The 25,373-nt window shown below is 41.5% G+C and overlaps 1 protein-coding gene across 2 annotated transcripts; it reads right to left on the bottom strand.

Annotated features, from left to right (window-relative positions):
• Positions 1-4,488: 4,488 nt before the first annotated feature.
• Positions 4,489-17,497, bottom strand: LOC124878628 (noelin-like). 2 transcript variants are annotated; one of them, XM_047382693.1, is made up of 6 exons: positions 17,375-17,497; positions 14,933-15,082; positions 13,723-13,878; positions 13,063-13,282; positions 7,241-7,347; positions 4,489-6,686 (listed from the first exon to the last, which is right to left on the bottom strand). In XM_047382693.1, the coding sequence occupies exons 3-6, from the start codon at positions 13,867-13,869 to the stop codon at positions 6,024-6,026; spliced, it is 1,137 nt and encodes a 378-aa protein (XP_047238649.1). In that variant the 5' UTR covers positions 13,870-13,878; positions 14,933-15,082; positions 17,375-17,497; the 3' UTR covers positions 4,489-6,023. The 2 variants fall into 2 exon arrangements, with proteins under 2 accessions (XP_047238649.1, XP_047238648.1); XM_047382692.1 differs by having other exon boundaries at positions 17,215-17,470.
• Between the last annotated feature and the right edge of the window lie 7,876 nt (positions 17,498-25,373).

Below are 25,373 nucleotides of genomic sequence, written 5' to 3'. Positions count from 1 at the left end.
CGCCAGCGTCGTCCAAGGCAAGCCTGGAACCAAGGGCCTAGGGTGCCCCAGGGGATGGACCGTGCACCGACCTTCTCTTACGGGAGAAGGAGTCAGTCCCCTTCCCCTAACCCTAACCCCTAACCCCTAACCCTAACCCTAACCCTAACCCTAACCCTAACCCACTTGGACACTCACAATCACGCACAGGAACGCCTACTGGCCCTCACACACGCCCACAACCGCTTTTCCCACACTTTACCACACTCTAAACACTTGGGACAAAAAGCGACCGATCCTCACACCTCTCAGAAATAGGCCATGTAGGGTGTCTATCTACTCGCCACGAGGAACTGAGCATCTGGGCAAACTCCCAGCCCTGTCGGACCATCCTACGGAGACTTATGTCCTCAGCGACCGATCCTTTTTGCCCAATTTTGGACTATCTCGGGAACCGTAAGTGCTATCGACATGGGGTCTTCACTGGGACGTCCGGAACCCCCCAAAACCCCCCCCTAGACACTGGTTCCATCCCTCTACCACTTTCCGTTCACGAGTTATTTGCCGACTGACCGATCCTCAGGTGGTGTTCTTGCCTTAACCTATAACCTAACCCTAACCCTAACCCTAACCCTAACCTTTAGTTTTTCAGTTATTCTTAGTGAGCAAAACCATTTTTTGGTTTTTATCCTATAACCTAACCCTAACCCTAACCCTAACCCTAACCCTAACCCCCTAACCCTCTAACCCTAACCCTAACCCTAACCCTAACCCTAACCCTAACCCTAACCCTAACCCTAACCCTAACCCTAACCCTAACCCTAACCCTAACCCTAACCCTAACCCTAACCCCTAACCCTAACCCTAACCCTAACCCTAACCCTAACCCTAACCCTAACCCTAACCCTAACCCTTAGGGTTCAACTATAGGCGTTTTTAACTTAATTTTGCTTCAATCCTGAGCTATTCTTCAATTTCATGTTTTCGACTGCTGTTCTTCTTTTCCTCACTACTGATTTTTCTGTATTTTACACTGGGAAATAGAATCTTTCCACAATTTTAGTCTTTCAGTAACCAGCCTTTCAGGACTTATCTTACAGTGGGATTAGGACCTCAGCATTTATTTAGTAAGTTAGCTTGTTTGAAGGAGAGCTTATACAGCCTTAGCATGTTATACAACTCTGACTTTAGCTCTTTATTATTATTATTATTATTATTACTATTATTACTACTATTTCCTCTGCTTGGGTGCGTCCAAGGACATGAGAGCTGCGGACGGCGTGCGACGGCCAGTGCATTACCTTTGACTTTCCAGTTTCAACCACTCAGTCGCTGGACGAGTTGGGGAGAGTCACCGAGAGAGAAAAATTGCCTAACCCTAACCCCCTACCCAGAATGCCTTGGGAGTTTTAACACCGTTTTTGGGCATTTTCACCACTTTTAATCCTATTTAACCCCCTACAACCATATATTGGCGTGTTCGTCTAATCAAGGGCTTTCCGCTGACATACATATATCCCACCTATAAACCACTTTACAAAACAGTCGAACCAAAAACAAACAGAAATTTCCCATGATGCCGCTGGACTCCATATAATTATAGAATGCAACCATGAGTGAGAGTACTCTATCCCGGAGAGATCTAAAACATTTTTTAATGCCGACCTTCCAGGGAATCGGGAAGATACCTTTTGAGGTAAGCTTCCTCACATGATTATTACTTATCATGTGACTTGATCCTGGGGTCGTGCGGTGTATGGGGCACAGGATCAAGCTTAGCACTCCAGGGGTTGTGCGTTGTATGGAACACTGGAGATGCTGATTCCCTCTACTTGATCCTGGGGTCGTGCGGTGTATGGGGCACAGGATCAAGCCTAGCACTCCAGGGGTTGTGCGTTGTATGGAACACTGGAGTTGCTCGTCCCGGCAAGTGTCCTTCCCGGAGGACGGCCGGACCGTCGCGGCTTGCTGCGGCCGGTCTGGTTCGTTCTCTTGGGGGACACCAGGGCACGGGGGGCCGTAACGACCTAGAGAGGCTTGCTTCTCTGGGGGGGCCCCTCAATCCCCTGAGATGAGACCATTTCTCAACCTTACTTGGGCAGGCCGGAGTAACCTCACGGTGTCAACAACCGGCCTGTTTACCGAACGGTTCTGGGTAAGGAGGTAAGTATGCGGCCCTCCTGCGTTCCACTCTGGAACAGCACGCAGGATGTGGTGGTCCAGGGCGTCAGGACCTTAAACGTGGCCCAGTCTTCTATGAGGGTTAGCCTCGCTCATGCACGGTCCATTTTGCACCTCACACGTCCAATCCAATCCGTCCTCTAAACTGTTGTTCCACTTCAGGGTTCCAGGGTTCCTGGAGAAATCCAGGTCCCCGTTACCTATGGCATTGGGATGGTGGCGGCTTGCTGCTGCCATTTCGGTTAGCCTCTAGGTGATAACCCTCACATTGGTGGTTCAACAATTGGGCTCCTTCAAATTGTCATCTCCCTCCAAATTTACATCCCCTAACCCAGCTTAGAGGGTTAGGCCGTGGATGCACTGGACAACCATTCCCTTTGTTTATTCAGATTATTTAAATTTTTACTAACTCACTCAGATAACGTTTTTCAAAGCTCGAGCTTTAGTATATTATTTATTTTCTATATTAAATTTTACTCCCTGTAGTATCTCATTTTAATTCCAAAATTAGAAGGTCCTATTGAACAATTTTAAACAAAAACCAATTGGTCTTCATGACACACACCAAGGCTTGATCAACCTTGGCTGGGCCTTCCTCGGGTAGGGTGTCTAGTGATAATGGCCGAAACACCCAATGATCCCGGGGTCCACTACTGATGATGTGTCTCAAATTTCTATTTTTAGTTCAAATTTTACTTTAATTTTAGTTTTACATTTAATTATCCCTTTTAACTTACAATCTCTAAGATCAGAATTAAATTTATATTTCTGTTTCATTCGATTTTTAAGCCAAATTTTTAACGTTCCCATTAGCTTAACTAAGTTTTTATTCCCTCCCAAACATTTTACCTACAACCTCCTGCATTGGGGTTGTGGGCGGGGGTGTGGGGACATGGGTAGAGTGGTGGTGGGGGTCCTGGGTCGGTTTGATTTGTCATTTGGGGAAGAAACTCGTCGTGGCTCCATTCTGTGACCAGTTGTCCTTGGACTACTGTGGGTTCCTAGCCGGATTGAATTGCGGCGTGGGGGGTTCATCCGAGCCCCTTGCTTAGCTTCTTTCCGGTATTGGGTTTTCATGGTGGCTCGGGGATGCCGGCCAGTTTGGTTGCCTGCGGTGGGATTGAAACTTGTTGTGGCTTCATTCCGTGGCCGGGTTTCCTTTGTCTGCTATGGGATTCTTGCCGGTCTGTGTGCGGTGCGAAGAGTCTGTTAGGACCCTTTGTTAGCTGCATTCCGGTATTGTTTTCCTTTGGTGGATGAGGGATCCCGGCCGGGGTTGTTGCTATACGACGGGCGGAGACCTATCGCTGCCACTTTCCGATGTTGGGTTTCCTTCGGTGGCTGGGGGATCCTTGCCGGCTTGGGTGTAGCCAAGGGGGCTTAATCGAGCCCCCTGTTGGCCCCATTCCGGTACGGGGTTTATCCAGCGGCTGTGGTTCCCAACTGGTCTGCTTGGCTTTGCGGCGGGTGGAGGCCCCTCCTGGCTTCATCCGATTCCTGGAATTACCTGCACGATCTTTGCCTGGTTCCTGGGCCCTTGCTCGCTCCCTGATGTGGTATTAGGATTGTGTTATTGTGTACCTTCCACCTGGGTCTAACATACGGAGATGAGCTCTTGAGTGACATGCGTCGGCCCGTGCCTTGCCTTTGACTCCCTACACCAAACTTTTTCGGTCATTAGACTGAATTAGGGGGATGTCATCGTGACACTAAACTCACCCTAACCCTAGTACTTTGAGAATTTTCCTAGTAAAAAGTGCTTTATAAATGTTACTATATTAGACAGACTGAAAACAAGCAAATTCAAAGATTAAAACAGTCTTTGTATCATATAGATCGAAAAGAGAAAAAAAATTTGGATACTCTGAAGCACACTGTTCAGAACATATGAAAATTGCACACCTTGAGAGCAGAATGGACGGTTCAGTGGCCAAGATACATGCAACCAAGAGGTGTTAAATTGCACTATAAAAAAATGGCTCCTAATGCCCCAATAGATGAGGGGTATGTCCTAACTCTGGAGACTGGAGGGTGAAGGTCATGGAAAGCCTTTCTTTTTGTGAATTGGGACTGAGAGTAATGTGAACTCAGCATACCTCTGCTCTATTTTGGTCAAATGTGATTTTCAAGACATAGAAATTAAAATTATCATTCCACTTAGCTGAAAAAGTGGGTCCAGCATACGAAGAGGCTTCTGTCCTCATTCTGACAGTCCTTGATTCGCTTCCCAGTCCTCTTCTCACTCAACCCTCTTTCCTGTCAAATACTGTTCAATAAATGCCACTGTTGCCAGAAAGACATTTTAAAAATTGTCACTCCACACATGTGCAGTGTTGTCAATTTTATTTACTAAATCAACACAATACTATAGTCATTTACGATGACTTGTACTTCCGTTAATGGTTACACAGAATCCACACAAACCCCTTGCAAAAAATAATAACTCTTAAGAACAGACCAGCAAAGACTACTGTTAAAGAATGCTCTAATTGTGTTTTTCAAATGAATATTTAATAGTTTAATTTTGAATACTTTACATGGCACCAAACACCAACAAGAACAATGTTATTTCAGAAGCCAGTAAATAAAGTAAGTTTGCTGAATCTCTAACAATGTTTTTTATATGTTGCTTGCATGTCTAAAATCTCAGTAAAGTAGCAAACAATACAGCAACCATCATTCAAATGTTTTATGGTGCTTTTTAGTGACTCAGCTGCAAGGGTTAAGATTTTAGTACAAAGTGCTATTACAGTCTTTCACAAACTAAAAACTGATGTTACAGAAAAGTTTACAGATTTTAAAGTTCTGTTTGTTCTACAAAAAGTTCTAACAATAATATTTTTGGAAAAGAGCACAGTAAAACTATTGCAGTTTTATAAGTCACATTCAGAAAAAAATCATTAAATTCAACTGTGAGTTTTACATTCAAAAGAAAATAGTCCCGGAAAACTCATTATCCTCTGTTCATTTTGTTGTCAGTTAGAAAGCCAATTAACCATGTTCTTAATGTCCTAAAAGGAACTGTGTGAAAAGATTAGAGTCAATTACCTAAAAATGATGATTTAACAATAAACTAAAATTTCAACATTTAAAAGTTAACAGTCCAGCGCTTTGTTTGGTGTTTCCAGCACCGAGAAAGGCCTGATGAGTCTTTGATTTGGCATAATAGAAAAAGCAGCTGTATTGGGTTCATGTAAGATTTCTTAAATTTGAAACACTTGTACTTTTTTGACTCCTTTAAAGTAACAGATTAGTTTTTAAAGAATTAGATGTCACAATGTCAATAACCATTTATTATTTATTTATTTTATGACTGAGAACAGAAATATTTTTAACAGGCCAGCTTTAAAGTTGGTATGATTTTTAGAAATACAAAGCCAAAAGCTCTGGGTAACATTCACTTCATACATCCTAATTAATTATCTGGAGTGGTGATGATTTCTAATACTAATAAAATCAGAATTTTCTCATAGCTGAGTGTGTTTTTTTAATTTTGTGTTTATGATTGATACTGCTTGACATCTTACTCTAATGCCCCATGATGACAAACAGCTTTGAACTTTTGTGTAATAAAGAGATGTAATAACACTGGTTATTGGGGACAGGAACAGTCTTTTTTCTGTTAGGTTGATCCTCTTCAGCTGTTTTTATCCGTTTGAGTCAGTGATCGAAACACCTCTGTCCACCCTGGAAGCGCATAAATTATCCTATTAATTACTTTTCACTTTCAGCTGTCTACACGTCAAGGTATGTGATGGCTAGTTGAAAATTTTATTTTTTCCTTGTTAGGAAATGTGTAATTTCATGTGAGAATCATATAATTAAACTTTGACACTAAGGGGATAGTGAGAGTGATGTCTTTGTTACTGTATTATGTGATAAAGTGTTACATTATACAGAACTTGGTGGCCGTTGTTCCAGGCATAAAGTGCTCTGTCTCTAGGATTGTAGTCAAGCATGGACAAGTGGCTGTATTTGTTGGTCAGGGGAATATCAATATATTCATAGGTGGAAGAGTTGGTGGAGTAGGCATAGTACACTTTTGTTCCTCCTGAGTAACCATTGGTGACATACAATGTTCCACAGATCATGAAGGCCTCACCAGCACTCCGTTTTGGGTGGTTGGTTGTCCAACTGCGGATGATTTGTAGAGTGTTTGGACTTAATTTGCTAAGAACAATGTTACCAGCATTTTGATTGGTTGCATACACGGCCCAGAGCCCGCTTTCGTCCACCATGAGGTCGATGTCAGAGTGCCCACCCCATGAGTAATGGTACATGTTATTGTAACCAGCAAAGTCGAGCTGTCGTGAGCGACTGATAAGTGAGGTGCTGAAGTCAAATTTGATGATGGTGTGACTCTGAAACTTGTTATAGTAAATGGATCCATTATAAACAACCTGTCCAGTACCAGACCATGGATGAGGCAGGCGATGGGACGTGAAGTTATCTGTTGTCATGAAGTCATACATTGACTGGTACTCCCTGACAAAGCGATTATTGTGATAACCATCCATGTACCACACCTGTAATGGAAGAAAGCAGACAAAGCAATTTAACACTTTAAGATCATCTTTACTTGATTCATTTAGTTTTAACTGTGTTCACACAATCAGGGTTTGGTGATGGCTCAGTCAAAGTACAGACTTCAACCTGAGTAACAGGCTTTGATGGGACCTCAAGAGAGCTGTGTAGAAACAAATGCCTGCAAATCTCATCAAAATGAAACCAACATTTTGGGCTAAAATTCCTGTACAGTGATATGAGAGACAAAGACATTAAGACAGAAAATGACAGATATTGCTGCTGGTTTTACAAGCAGTTGGATCATTGTGTGGACTTTGTTTTTACTTTTAATGTATTTACATTTATGTGAACTTTCTTGTTCCATGACTGTTACATTAGCAACAGAAGATAAACTGAGTGTAAATTGGATATCTGTGTACAAATAACTTTTAGAATAAAGCTTCATTTAAAAAGGCTTAATGCAACACTCTTCATTGCGGAAATATTCAAAGAAGAAAGAACTGCCCTTTGCTGTTTAGATGGTTTATGTTGTGATATTAGTGGTGACACTTACTCTGTTGTCTCCAGCTGGAGCCAGTGGGTCTGTCATCCATGAACCAAATCTGGACCCAGATGTTTTCATTGTTATTGGTTCAGATATTCCGGTAAGTTTGCCACAAGCTGGAAAAAAACAGAACCACATGGAGTCAGAAAAAACATGCAAAGGATGGAAAAAATAAATGAAATTTTAAATTATGGTTAAGATTTCTTTAGATGAAATGGCTCAAAGTTTTGAAAATCTGTCTACTTTAACATGATATCTCATTTGTTAATTGATATATTGTGAGGTTCAGGTGGTAGGGGGTTTGTCCTGTAAACGGTGGGCTGCCGGTTTGAAACCTGCTCTGTCTGTCTCAGTATGTATGCATATATTAGGTATATTTTATCAGCTCTGAATACTATCGATGGAAATTAGCCCGTAACTAAACCTGGTACGGTCTATCTCCTTACATGGAGATCAATGTTCCTGTCTTGATCAAAATCAAATCCTACATGTTTGGTCTTGTGCATCAGGTTTTAGTTTGAACAGGACCATGATCAGACATGGCATTATTGAAGGATGATCAAACATTTTAAACATACTTACTGAATCCCCACACGGTCACTACTGTCAACTACTAACATTTTTTCTGCAGTTTCTATGTTTAATTTAATGAGCTGAAGACAATACATAAACTGAATTGTGCACTGTCTCCGCAAAGATGATATATGCAAGAAATGTTGATGAGCTATGTGAACGTAAACAGCAAAAATCTACAGATTTCACCTTATCCAACATTGTTGGAAACACTTTTAGAGATTATTTTGTGGTGGTTGGTTTCAACATTCATGTAAATAATCTAAAAGATAAACATATAAAAGAACTGTTCCAGATACCTTTAATATTGGCTGCATGTAACAGAACCAACATATAGACAACATATCAAGCAGTTGTCATAATGAGGTCTTGGGTTGGACCAATATCCAGGGAAGAACTCCTGAAGCTCAATGTTTGCAAGTAAGATGAGTCCATGTCAGGACACAGACAGGGTAGCAAGCACACAGCAGGAAACACACATACACAAGAACTGAACAGCAGGGGGAACCAATGACAAACGTGACCAGACAATCAGGGGAAAACACAGAACAGGTGTGGGTTTGGGGTGCAGGGAGACAGAAAACAAAGGACCAGACCAGGTAATTTAACAAAAACACAAGCAGGTATGACAGCAGTTATTTCTATACTGGTAATTGATTTTTTTGCCACACATTTTTTGAAAGCTGCCCTTAACTTTGTTAACAAAATCTCTGGATTTTCTGTTCCTGACCGAGATGTGGCTTCGAGCTGGTGACTTCACTCCATTTTTGGAACTTCTCCCTTTGGACTGCAGGTTCTTCAGTATCACTCAGGTCAAGGTGGAGGAGTCGATGTGGTGTTCAGATCTCTGGTTTCATGAATCCCCCTCACCTTGCACCTTTGCTGCTGCTATATCTCCTCTATCCTTTCTTTATTTTAGATCATTTTGAATTAATTTCCATCTCTCAGATGTCAGAGATGGTGAGAGATCTGAGGCCTTCATATAGCTGAAAGAGGATTTCAGTGCTGTAGGTGCCTGGATTTTAAACGTTAACACCTGTCTTTCCTTAGGTTGTGCTCCAGCAGCAATAGTAGTATAATAATAGCATTTGGTACTTATTGTTAATTCATAGCAAAACCAAACCTATTGTTACACAACAGTCCCATGCATCAGCAAAACCTTTATCTACCCAAACCCAATGGAGGATGCTACTGTAGTTACAAACTCCCTAAACTTTTAATGATATCAGCTATTTCTTCCCAAACCGTGGCCCCATGCAAGGCATTCTTACATCATCAGAATTTAAAAAAGGATAAATCATAAATGGGTTGAGATTTTAAAGTACTTTTCTAGTCATACCAACCATACAAAGTACTGTACACTAGAGCCACATTCACCCAATCGCACTCAAGAATGTGTACATTCATACACTGTCAAAATGAGATTAGATTTTTCCATGTAACCATGCAAAAATCAATAAATCCTCATAATTAAATCAATGAAATATAAACCAGTAAATATTTACATGCTAAACCTGGGAGGCACACTTAAGGTCATGCTATTAATTTTCGTTTTATTTGCAGAAGTGTATCACTATTTAAAGTATCAAATGAATAATGATCATACTAAATGGACAAGATGTCATTAAAATGACTATGAAGGATGATTTCTTTGAAAATTGTGTTAAACAGGTCAATGATTGTTGATTGAAATATATTTACACTGATGGCGATGAATAGAAATGCAATAAGGTCTGATTTTCATAATATGTGCTATTAGACTTTGTAAATCAACTATATATGTAAGAAAGATACTGTTGCTTAATTGTGATGTTTGAATAGAAAGGATGAAGTTGAAGTGAAGGTTTTAAACTTTAACTGAAGTAAATGCTTTAACTAAAAGTTCGAGCAGCAACAATGTAAGATTTAAAGTCACTGTTTAAGAGGAAAAGTAATGTTGAGTGAGCAGCGAATGGAGCAGATGTTGTGGGCATCGTGGCTTACAGTACAAGGCTGATACCTGAGGCGAGGGCGCAGGTCAGAGGAGAGGTCAGAAGACGACTCAAGACTGAGGTGATGAGGCTCATCTGATGTGTAGCACATGACTTCGAGAAACCCAAGGAAAAGATCAGCTAATGTGATGAGGACAACGAGAACTGATACACAAATTGGTGACTCATGGTTAAGTGCCTTGCCCAGGGGCACATCAACATGTGACAGGAGGAGGCTGGAATCAAACCCACAACTTTCAGATTGCAAGATGACTACTCTACCTACTGAGCCCTTGGAACAAAGTTCAGGGCTGGGATGTGTCGATTTGAATGTCAGGGCTCTTCTTTCTTAAACTGATTTGATGAGGCTTTGGGAGGCTACAACTAACACAAATGTTAGTCATTGACTGTAATCTGTTGGGTTTCTATACAGGTCCTTCTCAAAAAATTAGCATATTGTTGTAAAGTTCATTATTTTCTATAATGTAATGATTAAAATTTAACATTCATATATTTTAGATTCATTGCACACTAACTGAAATATTTCAGGTCTTTTATTGTCTTAATACGGATGATTGTGGCATACAGCTCATGAAAACCCAAAATTCCTATCTCACAAAATTAGCATATTTCATCCGACCAATAAAAGAAAAGTGTTTTTAATACAAAAAACGTCAACCTTCAAATAATCATGTACAGTTATGCACTCAATACTTGGTTGGGAATCCTTTTGCAGAAATGACTGCTTCAATGCGGCGTGGCATGGAGGCAATCAACCTGTGGCACTGCTGAGGTCTTATGGAGGCCCAGGATGCTTCGATAGCGGACTTTAGCTCATCCAGAGTGTTGGGTCTTGAGTCTCTCAACGTTCTCTTCACAATATCTCACAGATTCTCTATGGGGTTCAGGTCAGGAGAGTTGGCAGGCCAATTGAGCACAGTGATACCATGGCCAGTAAACCATTTACCAGTGGTTTTGGCACTGTGAGCAGGTGCCAGGTCGTGCTGAAAAATGAAATCTTCATCTCCATAAAGCTTTTCAGCAGATGGAAGCATGAAGTGCTCCAAAATCTCCTGATAGCTAGCTGCATTGACCCTGCCCTTGATAAAACACAGTGGACCAACACCAGCAGCTGACACGGCACCCCAGACCATCACTGACTGTGGGTACTTGACACTGGACTTCTGGCATTTTGGCATTTCCTTCTCCCCAGTCTTCCTCCAGACTCTGGCACCTTGATTTCCGAATGACATGCAGAATTTGCTTTCATCCGAAAAAAGTACTTTGGACCACTGAGCAACCGTCCAGTGCTGCTTCTCTGTAGCCCAGGTCTGGGGAATGCGGCACCTGTAGCCCATTTCCTGCACACGCCTGTGCACGGTGGCTCTGGATGTTTCTACTCCAGACTCAGTCCACTGCTTCTGCAGGTCCCCCAAGGTCTGGAATCGGCCCTTCTCCACAATCTTCCTCAGGGTCCGGTCACCTCTTCTCGTTGTGCAGCGTTTTCTGCCACACCTTTTCCTTCCCACAGACTTCCCACTGAGGTGCCTTGATACAGCACTCTGGGAACAGCCTATTCGTTCAGAAATTTCTTTCTGTGTCTTACCCTTTTGCTTGAGGGTGTCAATAGTGGCCTTCTGGACAGCAGTCAGGTCGGCAGTCTTACCCATGATTGGGGTTTTGAGTGATGAACCAGGCTGGGAGTTTTAAAGGCCTCAGGAATCTTTTGAAGGTGTTTAGAGTTAACTCGTTGATTCAGATGATTAGGTTCATAGCTCGTTTAGAGACCCTTTTAATTATATGCTAATTTTGTGAGATAGGAATTTTGGGTTTTCATGAGCTGTATGGCAAAATCATCCGTATTAAGACAATAAAAGACTTGAAATATTTCAGTTAGTGTGCAATGAATCTAAAATATATGAATATTAAATTTTCATCATTACATTATAGAAAATAATGAACTTTATCACAATATGCTAATTTTTTGAGAAGGACCTGTAGATAGAAAACTTTTTGACCAAACATTAGATTGTGAAATACTGTGGCCCTAAGAAAAGTGTCTTTTTCTTGAATTAATATACGAAGCCAAAGCTATGTACAGTGTTGATTAGAAAGACCAGTTAACTTTTCTGCATCTATGGAAACAATAATGGTTTTGGTTTGTTGTTTGTTGTCAAAAATTATTTCCATAAATACTCTACAAGTGCCTGATGCTTTCTGAACTTTAGTAAAATCAGTTTGACCTGAGTGGGTTTTGGATAAGGTGAATGTTTCTAATTTGGTGGAAAGGGCTTAAGTAATTATTTGTAAGTCAGTATTTATTAATGACAGTAGAGAGTAGCTGGAAGGGGTATTTGGATTGTTACTACGTCCAGACAACAGTCGTCATTTAGACACGTTTAGAGATGCATCAGTTTTTAAAGCTTTGCGTCAGCAATTAGTAGGAAGATTAAGGAAACCCTAGTTATAAGCTAAAATGATTCAATTTTGACCAAAAAATTATGCCAGTTTATGTATTAAAATGTGAAACTTCTGTTAAAGCTGTGATTTTAGAGAAAAATCAAAAGATCAATGTGAATGAAAATGTAAAATACAAATATCCTAATAAGCAACAGAAATTGTTCTGTTTTTAATCAAACAAATATATAAAATGCTTGCCTGATATGGTCACTACTACAGGTCTCTGAGTCAAGTCAGAGGATTAGAGTTAAGTTTAATCCTAACCCTCCACCACTCCAACCAGCCATATCCTGACATGGTGTGGACTTGTGGTCAAGGATCACTGAATGACAGACGTTCCACTGGTTATAATGATGTTCCACAGCCTCTGTAGGACCTCTCCTTATAAGGGTGAACTGTAGTGTTGTACTCAAAACCACCTAACAAGAGATCAAGACCAGAGCATACCAAGAGCTAGACTTTGAGAGAGGTGAAACAAAGTTCAAGACCAAAACTAAAGGGGTTCGGGACCATGTCTAAGATCAAGACCAATGAGAATCTATTTTCAAGATCATTGCTGTACTCATATGTACTCAATAACATAGATGTTGCTGCAAACATTCCAAGACAATTCACCTGTGGCAGTGCATTAGCAAGCTAACCAATAGCAGGGCACCAGACTAAGTGGCTGAACTAGTGATTAGATGCACTGCCACAACATTTAGGTAAACCCACACTCATAGACCCTCAGCTGCAAGCCAAATAGTCTTAAGACCAAGACTGGTCTCAAGTATCACAACATTATTGAACCATGTGTGTTCCTATTTAAGATATATGGGGTTTACCCACCAAGCCTCTGCATGCAGGCGCGCAGACGGTTGTCTAGGTCCATCACCCGGCTGTGGAGCTCCTGGTAGTCCAGTCCTCCAAGTTGTTCCTGCAGTGATCCCAGCAGCTCTGTCACATTCGCTGCTTCCTCTTTAAATTGTTGGACCAGCAGAGCATCCGCCTTATAAGCCTCCAGAACTGGGATAAGAGGACGCAGCTCCTCCATCTTTGCTTTAATGGACTGAGGGGCAGCAAAAAAATCAAAAAGAACTTAAAATGACACTTTCAGCATTATCTGATATTTTTAAGGACCCTGGTCCACATGGCCCTGAGTATGGCCCTCAGCCCTACTCTCCTGTACATTTTAGATGCCTCTATCTTAACATGCTTGAACCAGATGATTGAGTTACCTCCATCGGAGGTCATCAGATTCAGAAAAGGCCTGGTAATGACATTTTTATTGAAATCAGGTGTTTTTAAGCAGGAAGAAAACAAAAGCATGCATGTAGTGCACCAGATGATTGATTCAGATTGATGGGGGGCTGTGCTGTATGAATTTATCGAGCTATTAACATTACATTATACTGAAAACCAAACCCCTGAATGGAGCAATCCATAGATTAACTATAGCATTTTTAGGTTTCAGGTTAGGGTTAGGGGAACATGCTGAGGTGTTGGTACCTTGTACTGCCTGGCAATGTTGCTCTCATGTCCCTCCTCAACTTGTTTGAATTTGTTTTCAAGACTTTTCAGCTGGACCTCCATCCTCTCGACAAACTGCATGTCCCTCTGCGTCCGCTGGTCCAGAATCTCAATAGACTGACTCATGTTCTGAACCTGGATAACATAAAATTCACGATAAACTGCATTATTCTCAGTATTTTACTGCAAACAGAAAACATCAGTGTAGATGCATGCACCCTCTGGAGGTTCCTGGGTCACAAATGCTGCTGAAAATGCATTTTAATTCTCTTTTTATTATTTATGTAGATGCTAAAGGACATTGTCCTAAACTGGCCTTTAATACTACTTTCGACTGAGTTGGCTTTTTAATTTGAGCAATGTTTCCCTTTAGATATCAGTGACAATGACTCAGTGAGAATCTTTATGAGTAAAGATGTTTCTATCAGAAATAAAATTTCCGACACCTTCTTAACACGGCAATTAGGTCTTGAATAAATGAGGTACCCTCAGAAATAAATGTAGAACCTGATCTGTGTGTCTTTTGATTACACACCTGTCTCAGTCTTTCTGTGTTCAACCCTGTCTCTCTACTAAACAAAGCAATTGAACAAGATTTTGCTGAGACCAACTGTGTGCTGTTTTTGTCTTTTAGATGTTCCTCTTGGCTCAGAGCGTTCATCTTTAGTTGTTTTCTCTCCTATGTGAAGTCATTAAATGAGCTACTGTGGCCATTTCTTTTTCAACAAAGAAAGTACTCCTGAATCAGTGCTACTGTTTTTTTTGTGAGTTTGAGCTGTCCTCTCAAAACCCAATTAGGTGTGGCAGATGATTGCTCACACCAATCCAGTTTCTGGTTCTGCTGGAGGTTTCTTCCTCTTAAAGGAGAGTTTTCCCCTCCACTGTCTCTATGCTCATCCAGGAGGAGTGAATGCTGCAAGTCACTGACTCAATGCAATCTGCTGGGTTTCCTTAGATAGAAAAACATTTTAACCAATTGAATAATAAACTTTATTTGACTGCGCTGTTTGATAACTAGGATCAATTGGAATGGATGTAACAGACGTTGCCCTCAGACATTTGTTATAAAGGTAAACTGTACACTGCTAAATCAGATTTGTCGAAGCATGTACTATTGTTAAACAAAAATGTGATTCATATCATCGGACGTTTTGTGAAGAGGCTTTATTTTCATTTGGAGTAGTTTTACCTTTTCCAGCAATTGTCGAAGCTGTTTGGTTCGAGCATCTCTGGAGCACACAGTCTGCTGTGGAGCCACAACTGTGCAAACACATCTACCTTCAGAGTCCTGAGCTGAACTGTAGACCTGCCAGCCCTCCTCAGGGGGTGAGGGACCCACCTATAAGAAAACAAAGAGTAGTATCAGCGAATTCCTTGAATGGCTAAAGAAAGACTCATGATGACTGAATTCACTCCATACCATTGTTAATTTCATTATTAGTTTACAAAATCTAGACTTAAACTAGAACAAGGAGTAAATCAGTATTACAAAATGTAGGAAGAAATCTGAATGAGAATCAGCTTTAGTGCCAAGTTTGTTCATTCAAACAAGGTATTTGACTCCGGCACATTTGGTCTCAGTGAGGATTTAAATTTTTTTTTTTCTTTTTTTGCGGCACTAGAGGCTTTTATTTTTTCATTTTTCTGATAATAGGTAGACAGGAAAGAGAGCAAAGAGAGGGGGAGACATTTGGCAAAGGTCAAATTAACCCCTACACCACCAGCACCGCGCCCATTAATTTATTTTTTAAATATATATACTATAATGGAATTGGAAATTATCTAATGTACACTATACCCAACTGACTTTACAATAGAATATAACGTGAGATCAGTCCAAGTTTGCATGGTGTTGTTCTGGAGCTCTGACGGTCAAGTGTTCATCAGAGAAACATCCTGGGGGGAGAAACTGTCTCTGGAGGCCCCCTAACAACCAGAAGTGAAAATAAACACTCAAATATGTCAACAGATGTAGGTGATAACTTTCCTTCTGTGTTGTGGGTTACATACTTCGGGTAATTCTTTGAAAACTGAAGGCAGAGAGAGTCATAAAATCTCAATAGACTATTTTAGCTTCTCTTATAAATGCTTCAAAGTACCCGAGTTATTCTAGAGAGCAGCAAACTAGAGAGGAGGCCCCTTTTAGACTGGCTGTAAAGGGATACCTCTAAGTGCAGTAGTCAGGATTTGGGATTTTTTTTAGATACTAACAAAGAAGATGACTTAAACTAAATTAAAGCATAAGACTGCTCCACACAGATACTGGGCTAACTAAAAAAACTGCAAAAAGTAATATTCTAAGAAAGGGGCCTCCAGCTTCAGTCTTCATGAAACAGATTTGTTGAAATAGGAAAATGTCTAAACGTTTCTGGACAGTGGCTTTCTGGGACTGAAGTTGGAGACTCATGTTCTAAAGTTTAAGTCTGTAAGATTTTCTGAGGAAAAAAAAAAACCTTTTCCTAACCCCATTCTTGAAATGTGCTGCCCTCTGCTGGCTGAACGTTGCAGCCTCTGTGTGTAACGAGTGTTGAAGGTATCAGAGGACATGTTCTCTCAGAAGAACTACTACTACAACAAAATGATGTTCATTAGAGAGTAAACATAAAAAAAAAAAAAAAAAAATTATATACAAAAGAAAACAAAATAATGAAATATTTCTGATTTCTGACCTAAAGACATTTCAAACTTCTGTGGATTGATTTTTGATTTTTCTTCCCTTCCCATGGCCATTGTCATTGGTTTCTTTTGCTTTGAACTAACTGACAAAATCCTTTACTTTTTTTTTTTTTTTTTTACAGAATCCAGTTCTCAGTTGGCTGAAGAACTGAAGGACAATAAAGATGTGTGAAAATCTGATAATGTGTTGGAGAAGTGTTAAAACTCGCACTGTGTAGATGATTTGTTCCATTTCTGTTTCACTTGGATAAAATTGGTAACTAAAGATTCACTGTGTTTTGTTGCATTTTTGTTCAACATAATATATTTTTATGCAACTGATTAATTTTCAGTTTCTTTGTTCAGTTTGTTTCTCAGAACATTAAAGTTGATGGTCGTCATGAAAACTTTTCAGCTTTCTTTCACAAGATGCTGAATGTTAATCATGTGAATCAGCTTGATTTTGTCCAACCTTTAAACTGTGATTTTATTTCTTCAGTAAAGCATGCAGTAATAGGAATGGTGTCAGTGTTTTTGAATATACGTGAAAAAATATACAGTTAATTAACACATTTCTAACTCATATTCAACTGTTTGGGGTGATTGATTGTCAGGGTAATGTTAAATGTGACATGAATTGCAAGAAAATCTGTTTTTTAAAGAAGTTATGAGTAAGGAGCTAAAAACCTGAACATGGATGATGAGAAAGGAGAGAACATAAAGAACATCAGAGAAACACAGGCAGCAATTGGAGGAAATGGAACAAAGAACAGGAATAAAACGAGGTGGAGAACATTAAAGGATGATTTCTGTTACCAGAGTGAAGTGAGAGCCGATCAGCAGCAGCTGCAGAAAAACATTCAGCAGATTCTCTTCAGATTCCATCTGTTTCTCCTAAAAATATAAACTCGCATCCAGCACAATACACCTCTTTCTAAAGCTGATCAGTTATCAAGTTATATGGTTACAGGTTCACCTGCTTTCTGCCTATCCTTCTGCTCCCCTCTTCTTCTTCCTTCCCTCTCCTCCTTGTTCTCTGATGCAACGCCAAAAACCAGTCGAGTGGAAACCAGATCCTCCTGCTCAGAGAGGGGGTGGGGTGATGTCACAGAGTGGCTACAGAACATATCTGTAGAAGAGGAGGGGATGAGGAGAAGCAGCAGGAGAAGGAGGAGCTGTCCGTTGTGCTGGCTGTTCTTAAATCTGTAGGTTTAAGAACATTTGCAGAAAACCTTTATTTAACCTGGTAAATTATTTAGAACAAATTTCCTATGTACAATAACGATCTGGCCTGAATGGAGTCAGCCCTAGCTCAGTTCTCCCTCAAGCCCACAGCCATCTGATAGAGACCCGACCGCAGCAGAACACATAACTAGGACCTGCAAACCAAAGGGATTCTTTTATGAAGCAGAAAAACAGCTCTGATGGGAGGTTTTGTCCACACACAGTTAAGTGGACCTGCAAAGAGGACATGTTCTGATTACAATCAGAATTAAAGCTGCAAGCAGCCTTGAAGGCCCTTGCACCTCAGCGCAACTCGGCCTGTGGACCCACTGCTGGAACCTGGCATCGCCTCCTACACGTCACCGACGATGACACTGCTTGACTTCAACACGTCGCAACTAGGTGGCACTGTGAGCAACATGTCACATGATCTTTGGTCATGCAGAGTTTTGGTTTGGCAAGAAGCATTCAAAATCTGGAGTAAAGCGGACATTCCAGATGTTTGTTAGTGGGCGGGGCTAAAACAACATCATGAATTGACGGTGCCAGCATGTTCAGCATTGATCCCTGATGATGTATATAACATTTCAAGTGGGTCCGATGATGTATGAGGGAGATAGAACAGTTGAAATGTCCTAGGTGGCGCTGTTGATCCAAATTTCAATGTAATCCAATAGAGCTGTTTGGGGGTTGTCGAAGATCAACCATATTCAGTTTGGAGTAAATTGGACATTCCATATGGAAGCTGCACTCATTTGTTTATTAGTTGGTGGGGCTAAAGTGATGTCATCTATTGACTGTGTCAACATGTCCATCATTAACTCATGATCATCTATACTACATTTCAAGTGGATCCGATGACGTATGAGGGAGATATAGCACTTGAAGTGTCCTAGGGGGCGCTGTTGATCCAAATTTCAATGTAATCCAATAGAGCTGTTTGGGGGTTGTCAAAGATCAACCATATTGAGTTTGGAATAAATCGGACCGTGCATGTGTAATTTAGAGCCAAACATATGGCCGTGGCGTGACATCAGAATTTGCCACGCCATCATAGCCACACCCTCCAGCCAAACCAGTCAGTACTGGAGACTGTCTTAGACCATCATGTTATCTGTTACTTGAGACAGTTTCACATTGATTAGGTGAAGAACATCAAACATTGATTCTCTAAAGGAAAACGTGACACTTTCTGTTCTCAGGGGGCGGGGCTTCAATGATGTCAGCATGTGTGTGTACAGCCATTTTCTATCTAAATGTAAAAATAAGTACAAGTCATAATTGGGGTTTGTGTGGTGGACCAAAAGGCAGACAAGCACGGAGAAAGCAGAATGGGATCGAAACTCCTTCTTTTAATTGTCAGAGTTCACTAACATGCAGGGAGGTGCAGGGGTACAAGGTAATCCTGGTAACAAGGCAATCTTCAAAAACAGAACCTAACTGGATCCGAAGCAGGGCAAGACTCCAAAAAGAGAGATCAAAGGAGACATCACGAGAGACATCAAAAAGACTTGATGACACCACGCCGAACAAAGGACAAAGATGAACTTAAATACAAACCAAGGTGGACAAGAAACAATAGGGCAGGTAATCAAGAGGAAACAGGACACAGGTGTGGACAGACCGGGAGACTGAGAGGCAGGTGAACCAAATACGAAGACTAAAACATGAGGAAAGGGACTAAGTAACAAGACAGTGAGCAGACCTGAACGAAACTATATACCAAGATAAAAATAAGGCATAAGAATCAAGAATAAACATGAACTAAAGGAAACTGAGAAACTGGAGGGAACACAACAACCTAAGATCAAAGAACTTAGCAAAATAGAAACCATAAAGAAACCCTGACTACAAAAGTAAACAACCCTAAACCAACACTGATAGAACAAACTGAGAATGAAGCGGAGGAAATGAGGACTAGAATGAAAGTAAACAATAAATAAAGCTAACCTATAAAGGAAGAACTGGAGAATAAAAATAAACTAGAGCAACAAAGCTAAGAGGGACACTGAGTGTAAGGGGAACTACAACAGAGTAATTAATAACTAAAGAGGAAAAACTAATGGCAAGAGGAATAACAGGAAGGAACCAATAAATAAGAGAGTGCAAGGGAACTAGAGAACTATAATAATAATAATAATAATAATAGGGAAACCATTCTAAGAAAATAAATAGGAAAGCAACACCAAGGGAACTAGGGGCAAGAGGAGAACACAATGGGGGCAGAGGAAAACCAGAAGTGTCAGAAAACAGAAAACCACAAACAACATGAATACAAAACACAAACAAAGTCCAAAATGTCCAAACCCTAACAGTTCAGGCTGTGGCTGTGCAATGTGTTTATTTCTATCCAACAGAGTAGCTGACTACTCACTGTGAGATGTTCATTGTGTCCATCACAGAGACAGCCTGGGTGGAGAAACTGTCTCTGTGATGGCTGTTTTCTGTCATTAGTACTTTGTAGCACCACCTGAAGGTAAAAATCAAAATAGATTGTGTCCTGCATGTGTGGGGTCTGCAGAGATGTTAGCTGCCATTTTCCTGACCCTGGACCTGTATAAGTCCTGGATGGAGGGAAGGTCAGTCCTGATGATTCTCTCTGGAGACCTGATTGATGGTTGCAGTCTGGACCTGTCCTGTTTGGTGGATGAGCCAAACCACACTGTGATGGATGAAGGACAGGACAGATTGAATGATGGCAGTGGAGAAGATGACCAGCAGCTCCTGGGGAAGGTTGGACTTTTTGAGTTGCCTCAGGAAGGACAGTCTCTGCTAGACCTTCTTGTGAACATTGTCTATGTGTGAGGACCATCTCAGGTTTTGAGAAATGGTGGTTCCTTGGAATCGGAAGTGGTCCACAGCAGACACAGAACTGTTAAGGATGGTGAGGGGAGGCAGTGTAAGAGGAGATCTCCGGAAGTGCACCATCATCTCCACAGTCTTGAGCGGGTTAAGCTCCAGATGGTTCTGAGCACACCAGCGGACCAGCAGTCCACTGGTATGCAGACTCATCACTGTCCTGAATCAGTCCAATAACAGTGGTGTCATCTTCAAACTTCAGGAGTTTCACAGATGAGTCTGCTGAGGTCCAGTCATTTGTGTAGAGAGAGAAGAGGAGTGGGGAGAGAACACACCCCTTGGGGGTGCTGATGGTTCTTGTGCAGGAGAAGATGCTCCCCAGTCTCACCTGCTGCTGCCGGTCTTACAGGAAGCTGGTGATCCATTGACAGGTTCTGAGCTTTTGATGGAGGATGTCTGGGTTGATGCTGTTGAACACTAAGCTGAAGTCCACAAACTGGATCCTGGCATACATCCCCAGGTGGTCCAGGTGGTGCAGGGTGAAGTGTAGTCCCAAGTTGACTGTATCATCTGCCGACCTGTTTGCTTGGCAAACTGCAGAAGGTCCTTCAGGTGCTCCTGCCTGCAGTGAGGTTTTTCAAACCATTCCAATCTGTGCAGTCAAAGCAGGCCCATGAGATCTGCTTTGACTCATCAGTCCACTGCCTAACCGTCCAAGCCACAGGCTTAGAATTTTTTTACTTGAAGGATGATTCATCTCCTTCATCAAGTAAACAAATTCTGGTCAGAAAGTCCAAAAATGGCCCTGGTGACAGCCTGATATGCATCTTTTAAAGCTGTGTAGCGGTTGTCCAGAGGGGGTTGGTCCCTGGTAGGACACTTTACATGCTACCTGCATTTCTGGAAGTTTTTTGGAGAAGTTTGAGCTGTTAAACTCCCTAAGAACAATGAACAGGTCTCTGGAGGTTTTTCTCACTGCAGGTCACACTCAGAAACTGGTAGTCTGGCATCTGTAGTGAGCAGTCCAAAGAGTGTTCATTAAGCCAGTTTTAGGTAAAACAGAGGGTGGCAGATCTGTGGAATTCAGTTTTTGAGTTGAGAAGCAGCATTTCGGCCATTTTGTTCACCAGGGAGCTGACATTGGACAGGTGAATTGAGGGCAAGGGTGTGCGAAATCCCTGTTGCTGAAACTTAATGAGCACAGCTGCCTGTTTACCTTGTTTGCGTCTCCAGTAAATCCCAAGGAGAGCCACTGCACCTCCAACCAAGATATCACTGAAGTTGGGGTCGATGAAAAATATAGAGAAAATACGTAGAGAGGACTGTATGATGTTTAGGAGTTCCTCTCTAGTTAAACAAGTAAAGTAAAAGAGGGAAAAGAACCAAGGCGGCCATCCGCAGCGCCATCTTGATGGCCGACATCTGCATTAAAGTTATGTCGTTTCCACACTCGATTTAAACTTGATCTGTTTAAAAGAAACAGTTGTTAGTTGTTGCTGCTGAATGAGATGATTAAGTAAGAGTCTGTTTCAGGATTTTATCTTTAAACATGCTTAACATCAGAACAAAGACATTTATAAATACACCAGGCAGGACTATAACTAGTTCACAGCAGGGTGTATGTAAACATGATGTCACTTCATGAAAGCGTGCTGATGTCTGGTTAAGAAAAATAACAATATTTAAAATAATGAGAAATTTACCTAAAGTTTCACACTTGAAGACATTAATGTTTGTTTGAACCTGGACAGTATAATTACTATGTTGTGCATGTTTCCGGGCTTTTCACTGCAGCTTCTGTCTGCTGACTTCATAACAAACTGAGCAAAAAATCAGGCAGCAGAAGAAGAGGAGCAGAGATCGCCTTTAAATAAATCATGTTCCTGTACGGGTTGTCATGGAAACAACATCTCCATCTGCAGCAGGCGCAGCATGTGTGTGTGTGCGTCAGATGGTTGTCAGCAAGATTCATACAGAGTGCGTTGGACAAAAACCAACACTTGAACGAAAGAAGAAGAAATGAGCTATGCTTCATAAAATGAAAAAAATGAAACCTTAGCAGACATTCAGATTTTATATGACCAAATGGTAAAACTATCTAAAGTTTCCATAGCAAGAACATTTTATTCTGTAAATTTGAAAGTATATTAAAAAAAACCTGAGTTTATGTGAAATTAAAGATTTTGTTATAATATTTTTATCAGTTCTGTTTTCAAAAGAATTACATCAGATCTTGTAGGAGAAGAAAGTTTAAGAATTATGAAGAGACAACTGGTTTCCTCTCAAAGTCGACATGGGGGACCTTTTATTCAGAACACATTTCTGAATACATCGTCATAAAAAATCCCAAAGAATCCCCAAATCCCTGACATGAGTCAAGATATACAGAGGTTGGACAATAAAAGTGAAACACCTTTCATTTTAGTGTGGGAGGTTTCATGGCTAAATTGGACCAGCCTGGTAGCCAGTCTTCATTGATTGCACATTGCACCAGTAAGAGCAGAGTGTGAAGGTTCAATTAGCAGGGTAAGAGCACAGTTTTACTCAAAATATTGAAATGCACACAACATTATGGGTGACATACCAGAGTTCAAAAGAGGATAAATTGTTGGTGCACGTCTTGCTGGCGCATCTGTTACCAAGACAGCAAGTCTTTGTTATGTATCAAGAGCCACGGTATCCAGGGTCATGTCAGCATACCACCAAGAAGGACGAACCACATCCAACAGGATTAACTGTGGACGCAAGAGGAAGCTGTCTGAAAGGGATGTTCGGGTGCTAACCCGGATTGTATCCAAAAAACATAAAACCACGGCTGCCCAAATCACGGCAGAATTAAATGTGCACCTCAACTCTCCTGTTTCCACCAGAACTGTCCATCAGGAGCTCCACAGGGTCAATATACACGGCCGGGCTGCTATAGCTAAACCTTTGGTCACTCATGCCAATGCCAAACGTCGGTTTCAATGGTGCAAGGAGCGCAAATCTTGGGCTGTGGACAATGTGAAACATGTATTGTTCTCTGATGAGTCCACCTTTACTGTTTTCCCCACATCCGGGAGAGTTACGGTGTGGAGAAGCCACAAAGAAGCGTACCACCCAGACTGTTGCATGCCCAAAGTGAAGCATGGGGGTGGATCAGTGATGGTTTGGGCTGCCATATCATGGCATTCCCTTGGCCCAATACTTGTGCTAGATGGGCACGTCACTGCCAAGGACTACCGAACCATTCTTGAGGACCATGTGCATCCAATGGTTCAAACATTGTATCCTGAAGGCGGTGCCTACACAGTCACCAGATCTAAATATTATTGAGCCACTTTGGGGTGTTTTGGAGGAGCGGGTCAGGAAACGTTTTCCTCCACCAGTATCACGTAGTGACCTGGCCACTATCCTGCAAGAAGAATGGCTTAAAATCCCTCTGACCACTGTGCAGGACTTGTATATGTCATTCCCAAGATGAATTGACGCTGTATTGGCCGCAAAAGGAGGCCCTACACCATACTAATAAATTATTGTGGTCTAAAACCAGGTGTTACAGTTTTATTGTCCAACCCCTGTATAAACAAAAGTCACATATTTGTGTAAGTGACATTTTTTGAACAATCATATGTATCCTTTCACTTAAGCACGTTTCTGGCAGCATGGACACTAGATTCTTAGCATTGCTTACAGGAATAATCGAGAATAGACTTACATCTGGAAGATATCAAGACCGGTCTATGTGACATTTGTACCATAACAATTTCATTCAATTCAATTCAGTTCAAAGATACTTTATTGATCCCCGAGGGGAAATTAGAAGTCCAGTACAACCCATCCAAACATACATCATGACACAAGACAAAGGGGGAACGGGTCACCGAGGCTTTGCTGCCCACTCACAGGCGCTGCCCTTGTTAGATGAGAAAAGAGGCCACATTAGGTAAGTAGAGGAAATAAATCATATTTCACACTTTATCCTCAGCAGGATACAGTTTGAGATTGTAAAAAACCTCAGAACAAAGAAGCAACAAGTTTACAAAACAACATCATGCCGGGAACGGTGAAGGTGGTGTGAGGGGTGCATATGTTTATCTTAAGCATGTGAGTGTGTGCAAGTAAGTCCATGAAGCACTGTCCCAGAGGCCATTGTCCTTGATGGTTCGTTGGTACTCCTGGATCAGTGCTTCTTTGTTCTCTTTATGTCTCTGCTCTGTTGTCTCTAACCTCCAGTGGGTCGTGGCAGATGGCCGCTCACACTGAGCCAGGTTCTGGTTCTGCTGGAGGTTTCTTCCTGTTAAAAGGGAGTTTTTTCTCTCCACTGTCGCTACATGCATGCTCAGTATGAGGGATTGTTGCAAAGTCAACGCCAGTGAATTGTGAATTGGTGCTATATAAATAAACTGAATTGAATGTTTTCAAGTCTAGAGGATAAAAGGGAGCACATAGAGTTAGTCACAGTAAAAGCTCAGTCAGTGGCTATGTATAGGAGAGACAGGGGTCTGCTTGGCTGGTGCTGGCAGATTTGGTTCATTTATGTATGGAAGGGTGAATGTGCCTACGTTACGCTGGCTGGTTTGCATTTAGGTTGGCCTGCCGTTTTGGGTTGGGTGTGGCTCATTTGCTGCCTCGATGTTGGTTCGGGGCATGGTTGTGGCTGCAGTGCAGTGTAGTGTAACAGTTTGCAGCAGTAGTGGCCTTTTATGCCTACTAACCCTACCCAGTCTTGACATGGGTTGGAGACAGGGGGAAGACATGCAGGAAAGTTCTAGCAGGGTTGAGACTCGAGCCCTGGACATTCGTGTCAAAAACGGAGGCCTCAATACATGGGCCACACGCTCTACCGTGATGCAATATGTTAGGTGATGTGTCTGGATAGTGTTTGGTTGATGGTCAGTGTTATAGGTGTATGTGCTGTAGACTGTATACCAACAAATTAATTGTACAGATGCATTTGTGGACATCGTAGA

Source organism: Girardinichthys multiradiatus, chromosome 12 (genome assembly GCF_021462225.1).
Source record: "Girardinichthys multiradiatus isolate DD_20200921_A chromosome 12, DD_fGirMul_XY1, whole genome shotgun sequence".
Lineage (NCBI taxonomy): Eukaryota > Metazoa > Chordata > Actinopteri > Cyprinodontiformes > Goodeidae > Girardinichthys > Girardinichthys multiradiatus.
Note: the sequence above shows the minus strand (reverse complement) of the source record. Positions and strands in the feature narration are given on the sequence as shown.

Coding starts and splice junctions, on each gene's coding strand:
- LOC124878628 (XM_047382692.1), bottom strand. CDS start 17,283: ATGGAATCTGAAGAGAATCTGCTGAATGTTTTTCTGCAGCTGCTGCTG. Junction 15,083..17,214: donor TCGGCTCTCACTTCACTCTG/GTAACAGAAATC, acceptor GTTTTCTTATAG/GTGGGTCCCTCACCCCCTGA. Junction 7,348..13,062: donor CGCCTGCATGCAGAGGCTTG/GTGGGTAAACCC, acceptor GTTTTTTTCCAG/CTTGTGGCAAACTTACCGGA.